This window comes from Natator depressus, chromosome 8 (assembly GCF_965152275.1).
Source record: "Natator depressus isolate rNatDep1 chromosome 8, rNatDep2.hap1, whole genome shotgun sequence".
Taxonomy (NCBI): Eukaryota; Metazoa; Chordata; order Testudines; family Cheloniidae; genus Natator; species Natator depressus.
In genome coordinates, this window is record NC_134241.1 from 96,609,908 (window position 1) to 96,624,391 (window position 14,484).

Genomic DNA, 14,484 nt, shown 5'->3' on the forward strand with positions numbered 1-14,484 from the left:
TCCTTTTCTTTTTGCCTATGTACTCTGTGTCTCTCATCTAGCGTGGAGCTGGTGTCTGTGTTAGTGACATGAGAATAATATTTAAATAACTTCCAAGTGGGGTTACTTATTAATGCAGACAGTTCGGAAAGTGAAAGCCAATAGCATTTAATATCAAGAACTTTTAAAGAGAATGTTGTTAAGGAATTCAGTCTGCAAACCATAAAGTGATTCATAGCACACCTGACTTCTCTGCTTTGTATTCTGAGACCAAGACAGCTACATCAACAGTGTAAACTATCTTATAAGTTGACAGAAAAAGCCAGTTTAAGACATGTATAAAATGTCTAGTTTTCCATGTTAAATTATGCAACTTGATCATATAAAGTGAATTAAACGGATAAAATTATGCATATTAATCATATAATTTTCTGTATCTTTCTTCATAGCTATCCAGTGCAAATCCTGTGTATGAGAAGTATTATCGACAGGTAGGAGTTTTTATTCTCTTGCTCTAAATTTCTGATTCAGTTTAAAAACTTATCTTGTTGCCATAGTCCTGTTAGAGATGAAGATTGAATATTTTTGTCAGACTGTGGAGGGTGGGTTCAGTATTGTGTAATTTCTTCATGGACTGCCAAGGAAAATCACTGCAGCCTTAAAATACTTTGTTAAAATGGTAAAGCTCATGGGGCAGATCCACACTTAAGGGCCCACATCCTAACCTGACTGATTTTTTTTTTTTTTTGGTAGTACCCTCAGTGATTTTACATTGGTGTAGCTATGCGTGTGGGGAGTGTGAAAAATCCATACCCCTGAGAAACATAGCTATACCGAGCTAACCCCTGATGTAGACAGTGCTAGGTCCATGGAAGAATTCTTCTATCAACCTACCTATAGCCTCTCAGGGAGGTAGATTACCTACATGGATGGGTGAATCCCTCCTGTTGGTGTAGGCAGTGTCTGTACTGAAGAGCTCCAGTGGCGTAGCTGCGCTGACATAGCCTAAGTAAACTCTAGGTTGAACTTGTTAAATGTTACAGTTCAATAGAATTTCTGGTAAATAGAGGAACACATCATCAGCAGGCTAACACATTTTTTCCTCTTCACCTGGGATATGTCCTTGCAAATCAACCTGAAATGAAATTGGGTTATCAACTGCCCAGTTGATGGCTTTTAAAAATGGGGACAATTTTGATTTATTTAATTGTTTTGATATGAGTGCATTAGAGGTTAAGATAAATTGTTGCCATCATCTGGCAGAACTACTACAGACCTCTTATTAAGAAACTCAGTCCTGAATATGCTCCAGCTGCTCAAAGGAGGGCGAGAGCTGATTGATTCCTACTAAGGTGCTCTTTGGACTCTGCTTAGGGGCTCAGTCTCTTCTTTTAGCCTCTGATTAGTAAGTGTCTGATAAATTTCAAATGAAGTCCCCTTATCAGCTGGAAAGGGGCAGCTTTCTATATTTTCTGCCCCCTGCCTTCTTCCCCGCAGCCCCGGGGTTGGGGGAAGGTCTCCACTACTTTACTTTCCCCCCAGACTCTGTATTTTGGATCCAGTAGTCAGACGTTGGCCATTAAAGGAGAAGAGGTCCACCACCTTGACAGGAGCAAGGATGGACCCTGACGTCAACTTTAAGGAGACGACGCTCACATCTTTGTCATAATTGAGTCATGCTCCCCTTGTCAGTCCTGTATTGAGGGACAAATCCAGTGTGTGTACATCTATATGAATTGAGTTATACTAAAGAGAATTTGATGTTCCTTGCAAGAATCCAGTGTCATGGAAGGCATGAGATCCTGAGCAAGACAAGAGCCATTGTCTGCATGTGTTACACTGATGTGCAAAACTTACGTTGATTTTACCACCAAGCCCCACAACAGCTCAGGCAAGAATCTGAGAAGTGGTGGGTTTCCTAGTTTTTATCCTGGGGCTTGGAGATCAGGTGGACATGCTTGAATGGATCTCCCTCTGAAGTGGGGACAAATTACATCTGAGGCCAGATGCAAACCGCATGATTATTCTCTTTTCCCAGTTCTTAAGCTTAGGCTGTCCTGACTAACGTGACTGACAGACTTGCTCCAGGACAGTCAGCTAATTTACGAAGATTGTGCTATTAAATGAAATCAAGATTGAATGCTTTATTTGTAAGCTCATGGATGATGATGATTTTCTTAATGATTTGTCACATGTTCAGAAGCATGAACTGAAATTTTGCCTAGTGTCCTGGACTTCAGAGACAGCTCTTCAGATGGAGCCAGAGGAGCATACATTGAGAGCCTGAATATTGTTAGTCTTTTGCCAAATGTGGAAGAGTTGCTGCAGATTCCACCCTCTCCTCCCCCGCCCCGTTCTTGAGATATGTGCAGAGCAAGAAATCAAACTACCCCGTATTCATTGTGCGAGCTGGGCACACCTCCAGTGCACGCACACACCTCTAATTCCTGGCTGAGTCACCCAGGCATATCCTTTCAAACTTCACTGGAACATCTTTGGCATGATGTTGTTGGGTAGAGCATCAGTTCCTACTCATAGCTTTCCTGGCCAGTCAAAGACAGAAAAGGGGAACCTTCAAATGTGACATCACTGTCAGGTAGGTTGCTGTGCTGGCACACCTGCTTACTGCTCGGTTCAACAGGTTTTTATGTCATCACCAAGAATAATGGTGGAATGCATTTACTTGAAAGATTTAGTTGTATTTGTCAATATTTTCTGAACTTAGTTTGGAGGGTTTATGTGAGCATTGCTTTTTTTTTTTTTTTAAAGTAATGTCTAGAATTCCCAAGTTCTCATTTGTCTTTTTCATTTGGTGCTGATAGAGGATCCTTTATCCTTACACATCATAGTAGCAGTAGTTGAGAGGACTCCAGCTGAGTTGAAAAGAAGGTCATCATTTGCTTTTGCTCGAACATTTAATACTCTCACAGTGGTAAGGAAAACTCCAGGAAAAAAGATTTCATCCTATATAGCATGCGTTGTGAAATGAATATGGTCTTTAACCTTGGTTCAGTAATAGTATGGAGGATACCTAATTTCATAATACTAGATCTAAGGTATTTTTCAAGAATATATAACTGAAATCAGTTAAAATAATTTTTTAGGATTTTTTTTTTCTAAAAAAGGCTTTTCTGCATTCTGGCTTTGATCAGTGTATCCTCTAAAAATACAGTTATCTGACTTTTCTCTTCAATTTGTGTAAATATATTTTAAGCATTATTTACAAAAGATTAATTACATTATACAGATCTATAGAGATTCAACAATAGTGAACAGGAAAATCCATTCCAAATGGAAACTAATACTATATGGAAGATAATATTGTAATTGGATAGCTTCTCTTTATCATAGTCTGAGTTACTGATTTTGGGTTCTCTTAAATATGATTATATAAAGCTACTTCATGACATACAGTACTTGCTGTATTTTGGCTTCCTTGAGGGGTTTACTTTGGCATTAGTGATAGAAGAATCCAAAAATGCCTTCAGATCTGTAAAACCCTCAGCTGTTCTGAGATTCACATTAAGAATCTTGCATGGGAATCCCTCACTGAACTTGTTCTCACAGGTGTTCAGGGCAAATGGCTCCCATTAGTGAGATGTAACTTAGAAATTTAGAAACTAAATGTTTTTTTTTAACTAAATCCGTAAAGTAATGTGATTCAGCATAATTTCTAAGCAATGTCTCTGAGCTTCTAGCTGAATTTTTTTTTTTTGAGGTCCGCATTCCAAGTACTAATTTCTGCATTCTAACTAACTAAATCAGATGTACCTGTATCTTTCTAAATCTAAAACATTCCTTTTTAACATTATTGAAGACAGCTTTGATAAACTTGCTCTCAGGACTCTCAACTTGGAAACAGGGAGAGCAAATCAGGGAAGATAGTCAAGACAGCTGATCAATAAAGGCATCAAGTCCTAGCAATCTAGCCACCAGGATCATACAGGAAACTGCCTTAAATGTGACCACTATAGTGGATAGTAAGTTTTCAGTGTTCGAGTTTCTTCAATTGTTTGTTGACCAAATAATTAAAAGGAAAGGCTGATTTCAGAATAAGCTAACATTGGGGAACAAAAATGTAGCAGTGTCAGAATAAGCTCAAATAATATCCACCTGTCTGCAGCCCCTCGAAAAATCACTGTCCTAGAGGATAAAGTTGAAGATTTAAAAATAGACACTGCTGACTCAGTATGACTCTGGGGTTTCCCTAAAAGTGGAAAAACACTGATCCAACAAGCACTTCCCTGAATGGATGCCAAAACTACTAGATCAAGTTACAAATTGGACCCATTGTGTATAAAATGGGGCTGTGCTTGACAGTACAGTTGCATGTAAATTATAAGGAGCTCTCTGATATGCCCAACATACTTTTTTTTTTAAAGGCAGCCATAAGCTTGCAAAAGTATACCATCCCACTAAATTCCTGACTGTTGAACCCACTATTGTAAGAAATAAAAGTACTGATGATAAAGTGAGAAGATATTTAAAGTTCTGCTCAAAACTTTATTCACCTTCAGACTCTTACTAAATCACAATAGTTTTTTGCAGACTCTAAAAATCCTGCTGATTTGCTAGAGAACAAAGTACCACTAGAAGTGGAAATATCAACAGATTAAAGTGAACCTGCTCCAAGGTACCTGCCAAATGGCAAATCTCCAGGGCATTTTTATCAAAGCTTTTTTCAGTGAATTCTATACATGTCTTCAGGAGTGCCTAATGCTCTGAATACCTCAAATGTTCTGTTACTTCCTTGAACAGGGAGAATTGTCCAATTTCTGTTTGCAAGACAGTATAATTGTACTCTTGGTTTTAAAAGAAAATACAAAAGACTGTAGATATTTACCAATATAAGCAAGAACATATTAGAGAGGGTTTTTTTGTTTTTTTAAGCAAACTATTGAACTTTCTCTAGCATCACTTCTCCTTAGCCATTCTCAATTTATTCCAGAGAGAGCTACAAATCATAATATTCAATTAACATTACACTTAATTGATCAACTAAACAATGGATTAAAAAAGACTTTGGGATTATTAAATGCTCTCTCTGCCTCTGGGATTATCTTTTGAAGTATTGGCCAAATTTAATTTGGGACATGAATTGAATTCCATCACTCACCATTCTTCAATTTTCCATTTTCATATTTTGTTTGAACAGCTCCCGATCAGTCTTTGTCTTTAAAGATTGGCTGAAGGCCAAGTGTCCTCAGTTATATTTGTTTTGCTCTGTCCTTTGTAATGCTTGTAATAGCTGTCAAATCCTGCAGAATTTCAGGGCATTACAATCCATGATAAAGAACATGAAGTTGTTTTTGTAGATGTCCTGCCTTATATGTGAAAGACAAGACTGCATTTGATCCCTTACAGAATCCTTGGAGGCTTATACAGCATACTGTTTGGTATACATATAAATATGATATAGTGTATGCACCCATCCATTGAGAGTTTAACTAATTTTTATATTTTAGTGGTCCTCTGAGGGATTCAGGTATCTGAGAAGATGGTGCATACAAATTTTGCCTAGCTTAACTAAAGTAATCATGCTAAATGTGCAACAACTTTTTATATACCTTTACTTTAAGATTTTCAAAGATGGCATAACCTTCCATTACTTAGCTGAGTCAGCTTGATTAAGTGAATGTTTTCCCCTTAATGTTATACTTTCTTGAAGTCCTCCCAGTACTTCTACCTGGTTGGTATAAAAAAGAGCTAGGTAAAATCGTCGAGCTGTCTAGAGTAGCTCATGAGCATGAGTGCCAACCTCGAGGCAGACTGTCAAGGAAAGAGGCATAAACCCCAAACTGGTTGTATGTTCTATAATTAGATTTCACCAACGAAGTAACAAGTGTGAACCCTAAAGCACTCTGACAGTTTTAACATGAAATCAGACAATCTCTTTGGGCTCTCCAGTGTATCTTGCCACCCAGGCAAGCCTGCCTTCGTAGCAGAGAGTCCCTTTCACCAAAAATCACAATAATATTCACGTTACTCTCTGTCCCAAAGGATCTGTCGCTGACCGCATGTTAGTTGTACCTTAGATCTCTTACCAAAGATAACACTTGTAGCCAGTCCTGTGATAACCTAGAAAAAAGAAATGTTTACAAGATTAAAGCAGGTGCACGCACTCACACACACAAATGAGTTAGTCGTAGGTTGCAAAAGATAATAGGAGCTGCTATAATGTGGAAGCTCTATATGCCTTTTAGGGATAAGCAGCTTGGGGGATCCCTTGCTTATGCTTGGAAATGTTGTCCTCTCCAAATTCCAGGCAGCATAATGATAAAAATTTCTCCTTGACAGGGATTTTTATGCACTCCACCCCTCCCTGCAGTGTCCAAGCTATGATTGGATGAGTGCTTTTGCACATGTCCTCTTCATGGATGTGGGGAAGCAATCAATGATGTCTTTTGTCCACTTATGTTTCTACAATTGTTTGGTGTCTATATGCCTTCTTTTTTTGGTGAGGGGATGACATCTCTTGTGGCAAGCTAGTATTTCACATTTGGAAATGCTTCTCTCCTGACTGCTGGGTTTTACAGTTTTAGCCAACACTTCTATAGTTACAGAGCAAACACTTTACAATATTACCTTTATAACACGGGGTACAGATATTATAAGTAAGATTTAATACATGCAGAATCCTACAAACATAAAGTCTAAACGCATTCCTATAGTTCTGATATTAGTTTTAACAATACTAATACGCAGGTGAACCAGGATAGTTTCCAGCTATGCATTTGTCAGTGTTCCGTGAGGCCCATAGGCCTTGGCATGAGCTGGCACTTGGTCTGCCCAGCCTCGCAAAAATATACATCAGTCAAAAGAACATCAATAATTGTCTTGTCAAAGACCAAACAAAAGGAAATATTAACCTATTCAACTTGAATTTTTGTAACCAAACATCTATAATTGCATGTGTTTGAAACTTTACAGAAACTCAAAGTAGCACATTGCTTTCAGTTGATTCTTTACAATCTGATGCATGTCTTTTGTAGATGGCAAATCTGAGGAATTGTCACAGGCTGAAGTGTCACTAGAGGAGGTTTTGGAATTAATTGAGAAACTTAACAGTAACAAGTCACCGGGGCCAGATGGCATTCACCCAAGAGTTCTGAAAGAACTCAAATGTGAAATTATGGAACTATTAACTATGGTTTGTAACCTGTCCTTTAAATCAGCTTCTGTACCTAGTGACTGGAAGATAGCTAATGTAATGCCAATATTTAAAAAGAGCTCTAGAGGCAATCCTGGCGATTACAGACTGGTAAGTCTAACGTCAGCACCAGGCAAATTCGTTGTAACAATAGTAAAGAATAAAATTGTCAGAAACATAGAAGAACATAAATTGTTGTGCAGAAGTCAACATGGTTTCTGTAAGGGAAATCGTGTCTACTAATCTATTAGAGTTCTTTGAAGGGGTCAACAAACTTATGGACATAGTGTACTTAGATTTTCAGAAAGCCTTTGACAAGGTCCCTCACCAAAGGCTCTTACGTAAATTAAGTTGTCATGGGATAAGAGGGAAGATCTTTTTGTGGATTGAGAACTGGTTAAAAGACAGGGAACAAAGGGTAGGAATAAATAGTAAATTTTCAGAATGGAGAGGGGTAACTAGTGGTGTTGCCCAAGTGTCAGTCCTAGGACCAGTCCTATTCAACTTATTCATAAATGATCTGGAGAAAGGGGTAAACAGCGAGGTGGCAAAGTTTTCAGATGATACTAAACTGCTCAAGATAGTTAAGACCAAAGCAGACTGTGAAGAACTTCAAAAAGATCTCACCAAACTAAGTGACTGGGCAACAAAACGACAAATGAAATTTAATGTGGATAAATGTAAAGTGACGCACATTGGAAAAAAATAACCCCAACTATACATACAATATGATGGGGGCTAATTTAGCTATAACTAATCAGGAAAAAGATCTTGGAGTCATCGTGGATAGTTCTCTGAAGACATCCACGCAGTGTGCAGCGGCAGTCAAAAAAGCAAATGGGGTTTTAGGAATCCTTAAAAAAGGGATAGATAATAAGGTGGAGAATATCTTATTGCCCTTATATAAATCCATGGAACACCCACATCTTGAGCACTGCATACAGATGTGGTCCCCTCATCTCAAAAAAGATATAGGCATTAGATAAGGTTCAGAAAAGGGCAACTAAAATGATTAGGGGTTTGGAACGGGTCCCATATGAGGAGAGATTAAAGAGGCTAGGACTTTTCAGCTTGGAAAAGAGGAGACTAAGGGGGGATATGATAGAGGTATATAAAAACATGAGTGGTGTGCAGAAAGTGAAAAAAGAAAAAGTTATTTATTTGTTCCCATACTATAAGAACTAGGGGCCACCAAATGAAATTAAAGGGTAGCAGGTTTAAAACAAATAAAAGGAAGTTCTTCTTCACTCAGCGCACAGTCAGACTGTGGAACTCCTTGCCTGAGGAGGTTGTGAAGGCTAGGACTATAACAGGGTTTAAAAGAGAACTGGATAAATTCATGGAGGTTAAGTCCATTAATGGCTATTGGCCAGGATGGGTAAGGAACGGTGTCCCTCGCCTCTGTTTGTCAGAGGATGGAGATGGATGGCAGGAGAGAGATCACTTGATCATTACCTGTTAGGTTCACTCCCTCTGGGGCACCTGGCATTGGCCACTGTTGGTAGACAGGATACTGGGCTGGATGGACCTTTGGTCTGACCCAGTATGGCCATTTTTATGTTCTTATGGCTATAAGATTTTGCTCCCTCAGGCGATTAGGTGACATCCTGTCCTAGGGACCTCTCTGTAGATGTGGAAGACTGCAATCTTGTACCTCAGTATACTGCCAAAATTATCATTGACTTCCTCGATGTGCAAGTTACCTCCGTTTCCTCCAGGAGAGGAAAAGGCTAACTCTAAAAGCTGGGATGGCCAAGGACCAGTTGACCATTGCAGACTTTTTTCCAGGGCTTATTAATAATGAACTCTGAACTCCTCAATGAAATTTAACCTGTCTCCTGAGGATTCCTGTATTTACATAAAAGTCAGATACTTTGTAGGCATAGTTACTGAAGGAGAAAATATACAATTAGGAAGAACTCATTAGAAGAGATTCAGGTGGTGGTCTAACTGAAATAAGATCTCTACTGTACAATTTCTTTTTTGAGTATTGCTCAGATGTATACTTGAAATCCTATACCTTCTGCTGGAGACTTTAAAACACAACCATAATCAATGGTAGAAAACTCTTGAATGCCACTCTTAAAGCTTTTATTTGTAACACTTACAAATAAATGAGGTATTTCATGTTGGATGCATGTTACTATCTTCCTTCATTTCTGACTAGAATTAATCCAATCTATATTTAACATAAACTGTGAGAGGAAGGGTGATCTAGTGGCTAGGGTGCTAACTTGGAACTAAAGGAGAGCTGAGTTCAATTCTCTGATGAGTATCTTCAATGTAATGAAAGTTTCATGTTAGCTGTTTGATTTTAAACATTCAATATTCTGATTCCTGTGTGGCTGTTCCTTTTTTTTTTTTTTTTTTTTTTTATGTTGAATATAATAAAACTGAATCTGTTGTGTGGTTAAATTCCTGGAATGAAGTTTAGTATTTTTTTCTGTCTCTAAATAAAATATAGTTTTAATAGACTATAGTAGCAGCATTGTGATAAGTTATTTCTCGGATCTTCTCTGTAAGTCTGTTAATATTAAATAGATTACAAAACATATGTATGATCATAAATAAAAACTAATGTAATAATATTTAAGTCCCTAGTATTAACTCTTAAGTACAAAGTGTGCATAAACTTAGCCTAAAATGTTAACCTCTGGGGCCTTGGCAGTGAAATAGTGGATTCATTTTAGCACCCAGATTAAAATGCATCAGTTCTAATGTAAAATGCATTCATTTTGAAAGGAAGCTGTGGAAATACACTGGAGAGAACTTAGTCACTTTAGAGTAGAAAATATGTGCACTCTTCCCTGGTAGCCTAATGATGGGGCAGGTGTATGTTGCAGCAATTCAGAGTGCTAACCTGTGATGATATCTTTTACAGGTTGATTCTGGCAACACTGGAAGAGTGGTGGCTTCTGATGCTGCTGCTTTCTTGAAAAAATCTGGGCTGACAGACTTAGTACTTGGAAAGGTATAATGAGTAATATTACGCCTTTAATTATGCTGCCTATTGCGGTTGTCAGTTTCATTTCAGAATTAAATTACTAGTGTGTGTATATATTTCATAATCTGATTTTATTTTTATATATATATATATATATATATATATATATATATAATACATATACATATACATATACATATACAATTTGCTTTTATATATTGCACCTCTCAACCAAAGTACCTTAAAATCACTGATACAACCTCTGTGGATAAATAGTATTGTACTTACTGTGCAAGTTATGCTATGAGGATTAAGGTTTGATCCTATAAAGTACTAAGCACTCTGAGGGTGCTCTGCACTTCCTATGTAGTATGTTACTTGTGACCATATAACCAGTAAATGACAGAGCCCAGGTACTTTATTTTAAATGGTAGAAAATATATATTCTAAGGACATTTTGGTCATTTGCAACTCTAACATGCATTTTATACTAGATACAGACCTACATTATAGAATTTTATTAGGTAAGTTGTGCAGGCACTTCAGTTATAAAATGTGACTTTTCCTTAAACTATAACTGATCAAAATTTTCTATAGTACATGAAAAATGAAGACAGAGTGGTGACCTTAATTCCATGATTTATAAACTATTGACAAATTTGCAGCTAACCTAAAAATTGTCATGTGATTGAGTAAATAAATTGAACTGAGTTTGTTTAAACATTTAATTTGTAGACTGTAACAGATTGTAAAAAATTTATATTTACATTTACTTTAAAATATTGAGCTCCGTGACCTTAATGTGTTTCTCTGCGCTGCTTTGTGGGCTCCCCGAGTTTGATTTTCAGCTTTGCTCTTTCAAAGAATAAGGAATGCAATTCTTGGATCTCCAGTTACTTTTTAATCTTCAGAAACTTAAAATTGTTGATTTTTTTTTTTTTTAGGGAAACTTGTTATGGCAATATAAATAAAACATGCAATACCCCTTACAGTAGTGTGGTGTCCAAAAGGGATTTTTTTCCACTTTGAAACGTATATCTTGTGTACAAAGCTACGTTAAAGATTTAATGGTTAAATTACTGGATTCTGTTTCCTTTGTGTATTTAATAAGAAATCATTAGGGGTGATTAGCAGATTCTGTGGAAAGTGGAGTAAAATTACTGAAGTAATGTAAAACAAGCAACAGCTGAAGAATGAAATGCATTGGGCCAAATACTCCTTAACTCTCTCTTTCGATGGCTTGCTCGGTGTTTTTTGTCAATTGGACAAATCCAGTTAGCTAATGGATTCAAGTTCCATTGTCTCTTATCTCTGCTCTTCAATTTAACTATTAGTTGCATAAAATTATAAGAGTATTTACATTTGTCAACATAAATGAGTCATTATTATGAAGAATTTGCAGTCCTAGGATTAGAGATTTATACTTGAGTTACATTCCTTGTCTAAGTAGGATGAGGATTTGTCAGTTAGCAACAATTTTGCTGGCACAACTATAAACCATGTTTTTTTAATTCTTTTTTAATTTAGATTTGGGATTTAGCTGATACGGATGGCAAAGGTATCCTGAACAAACAGGTAGGATTATTTTAACTGTTTCATTAAGGGAATAAGTTTGTTTGGATGAAAAATTTCTTGTTTAAAATATTAGCAAACAGATTTTTTTTTTTAAACTAGAATTCAGAGAAATACAGAATTTCCTTAAGAACGCGGTAGTTTGTTTTGTTGGAAGCAAGGATAAAGGATTTTTAAACCTAATGCCTCCTGTAAAAAGGCTAATATTTCTAGTTTGAATGTCCCTACAATGAATTTGAAAAACACAATTCACTGGTGTTGATTTCACCATTCCTACTTGGCCCCAGTGTCACTATACAATATAATACATTGAGAACCATGATGCTATACTCAGGAATAAGTTAAAGTTCTTCTTCGAGTAGTGTCTCTATGGTTGCTCCATTCTACCTGTGCTAGCGCCCCCTACACATTTTGAGCAGCGATTTCTCATAGCAGTGTCCATTTGGTCCACGCATGCGTGGTAGTCAGTCGTTCTTGTGCCCCCTTCCATTGTGTTATAGCACTGCGGGGGCGAACTGCCCTCAGTTCCTTCTCAGCCTGAGATGGAGCTTTAGCAGTTGTCCTGCTGTGATTTCCTCAACTCTGTTTTTCTCTCTTACTGATGGTTAGTAGTAGTGTTAGTGCTAGCTTTGCATAGTAAGTAAATGTGAGATAGCTTCTTTCTTTAAAAAAAGTTTCATTTTCTCTACATAGTTTCTACTTTTTACTGAGAGGGAATGCCTGATTCTCCTGGCTTCAAGCGCTGCCTGTCTTGCTGGGAAGCAATTCTGGTCCATGATGGACACTCGCACTGTATCGGTTGTCTTTGAGAATTGCATGTTCATCAGAATTTCAACTTTTGTCTGGCATTGAAATCAAGAGCCAGAAAAAATACAGAGAAAGCTCCACCTTCTCATGATGGAGAGCTCTCTACGTCTGGCCTCCAACCCAGGCCAAGGGACACCCCCCACCCCCCCATATGTCGGTCCCCACGCAAGTCTGCTGCCTTGGAGCCCCACAGTTCCACGGCATCTAAGAGGAAGACAGGACTCCTCTCATAAGCCCTTGAAAGAACATACCCTGGATTCGCCAGCTAGAGCACCCATCTCTAAAAAGCTGAGGTCATCAGTTTCCTCAGCTACCCCGGCATCACAATCAGGTACTGTTGAGCCTCCTTATTCCTTAGGTACCCAGGACACAGCTAGATTGCAAGGTGGCAAAGCCATGGGCCCAGAGAGACCATCTGGACTGTTATCAGATCATGGTGGCAAGAAGAGCTCTTCCTCGGTACCAAAGAAGCCCACTTGGGCTCTGACCATGCCTCCCTTGGAGCACACAAGACCTTCGGTACTGTCAGCAACTGCGCTTCCCTCCGAGCTCCCAGTCTCTGTGGTACTACAGCCAGCCTCAGCCATGACAACCTCGCCTCAGACTTCAGCCTCAGTACCGATCACCCTTGCGGTACAGCAGGAGTTCCATTTTCCCTAGGACCTGGCTTTATCTGAGATACCTGATTCTGTGCTTCTGAGCTCCAAAGTGCTGTTGGTACCGAGAACAACCAGCTTACCTGAACTTCGCCCAGTACTAGCTATTACCTCAGACCTCTCCTGGTGCTCCACCATTCCTGAGTGAACTTGAGGAAGAGGATTCTGATGAAGACCTTACCTCGGTCTCCTAGGTGTCGGTTCAGGGCTCTCCTCCTCACTCCTAGAGAAGTCCCTTCCCAGACGCCTCTGCTGAAGCTGCAACTGTTCATAGCCCACATTTACCCTACTCATTTAGCCCTACTCCCATGCCGTATGCACCTCCTCCCTGGCCATATTGGGACCCATGGGTGGCTTATCACCAACAATTTTTTAAGTGCCACCCACCATAGAGAGGCATCATCTACTCCCTCCAGGAGGCTAGGGCCAGAGAAGGGATCTCCTCTATGGCCAATATCTCCTCTTCATCTCTTGATGAAGCAGTCATGCCTCCTCCTCCAACCCCAGCAGTTTATTTTAAACTTTTACAGGAGCTGGTCAAGAGGATTGCAGATTCGACTCAAGGCGGTTAGAGCCTCATCATAAGCTCCTCGACCTCCTCCACTCACCCTCATCGGCCTGTATAGCCTTGCCTGTTAGTGAGGCACACCCCAGCTTCTATTCTGCCTACATGCAAAAGAGCAGATAAAAAGTATTATGTCCTAGCAAAGGAATCAGGGTTTTTATTTTCCCATCCCTCCCCTAACTCCTTAGTAGTGGTAGGCAGCACTATGCTAAATCCACACCTTGCGACAAAGACCACAAGTGCCTGGATTTACTAGGGAGGAAGTCTTACTCCTCAGTCTGCCTAAAATTTAGAATGGCCAATAGTCCGGCCTTGATGGCAAAATACAACTATGGGAACTATACCAAGCTGACCTCATTCGTTGACCCGCTACCAATACAACACAGAGAACAGTTCCAGGCTATTGTTGTGGAGGGCCAACTTCTTGCCGGGACAAGCCTACAAGCCTGCTGTGACGTCACTGATATTTCTGCTTGTTCAGTTGCTACAGTGGTGGTGATGAGAAGAGCCTACTGGCTCCAGCTCTCTGGATTCCTGAAGGCGGTTCAGAGTTCAGTTGAGGATCTTCCTTTTGATGGGTCTAAGTTCGCACATAGCACAGACTAGTCTGTGCTAACATCGAAGGACTCTAGAGCGACCTTGCGTTCACTTGGTATCTATACTCCCACGTACAAGAGAGAGCTCAGCAAGTCTCAGATGGCTCAGAGATCCCGCCCCATCCAATTCCCCGCCTGCCAGAGGTTATATGAGCCACACTAGAGAAGGCAGAGATTTCAGAGAAGGAAACGGTCCTCTTCTCAGCTTTGCTGCT

At 39.2% G+C, this 14,484-nt stretch overlaps 1 protein-coding gene across 1 annotated transcript in view; it reads left to right on the forward strand.

The window, feature by feature from the left end:
• Positions 1 to 14,484, forward strand: part of EPS15 (epidermal growth factor receptor pathway substrate 15) — a 113,761-nt gene that overhangs the window by 10,351 nt on the left and 88,926 nt on the right. Inside the window, exons 2-4 of the mRNA XM_074961753.1 lie at positions 429 to 470; positions 10,011 to 10,100; positions 11,601 to 11,648. Of these exons, the coding sequence (XP_074817854.1) occupies positions 429 to 470; positions 10,011 to 10,100; positions 11,601 to 11,648 (180 nt within the window). The remainder of the gene's footprint in view (positions 1 to 428; positions 471 to 10,010; positions 10,101 to 11,600; positions 11,649 to 14,484) is intronic.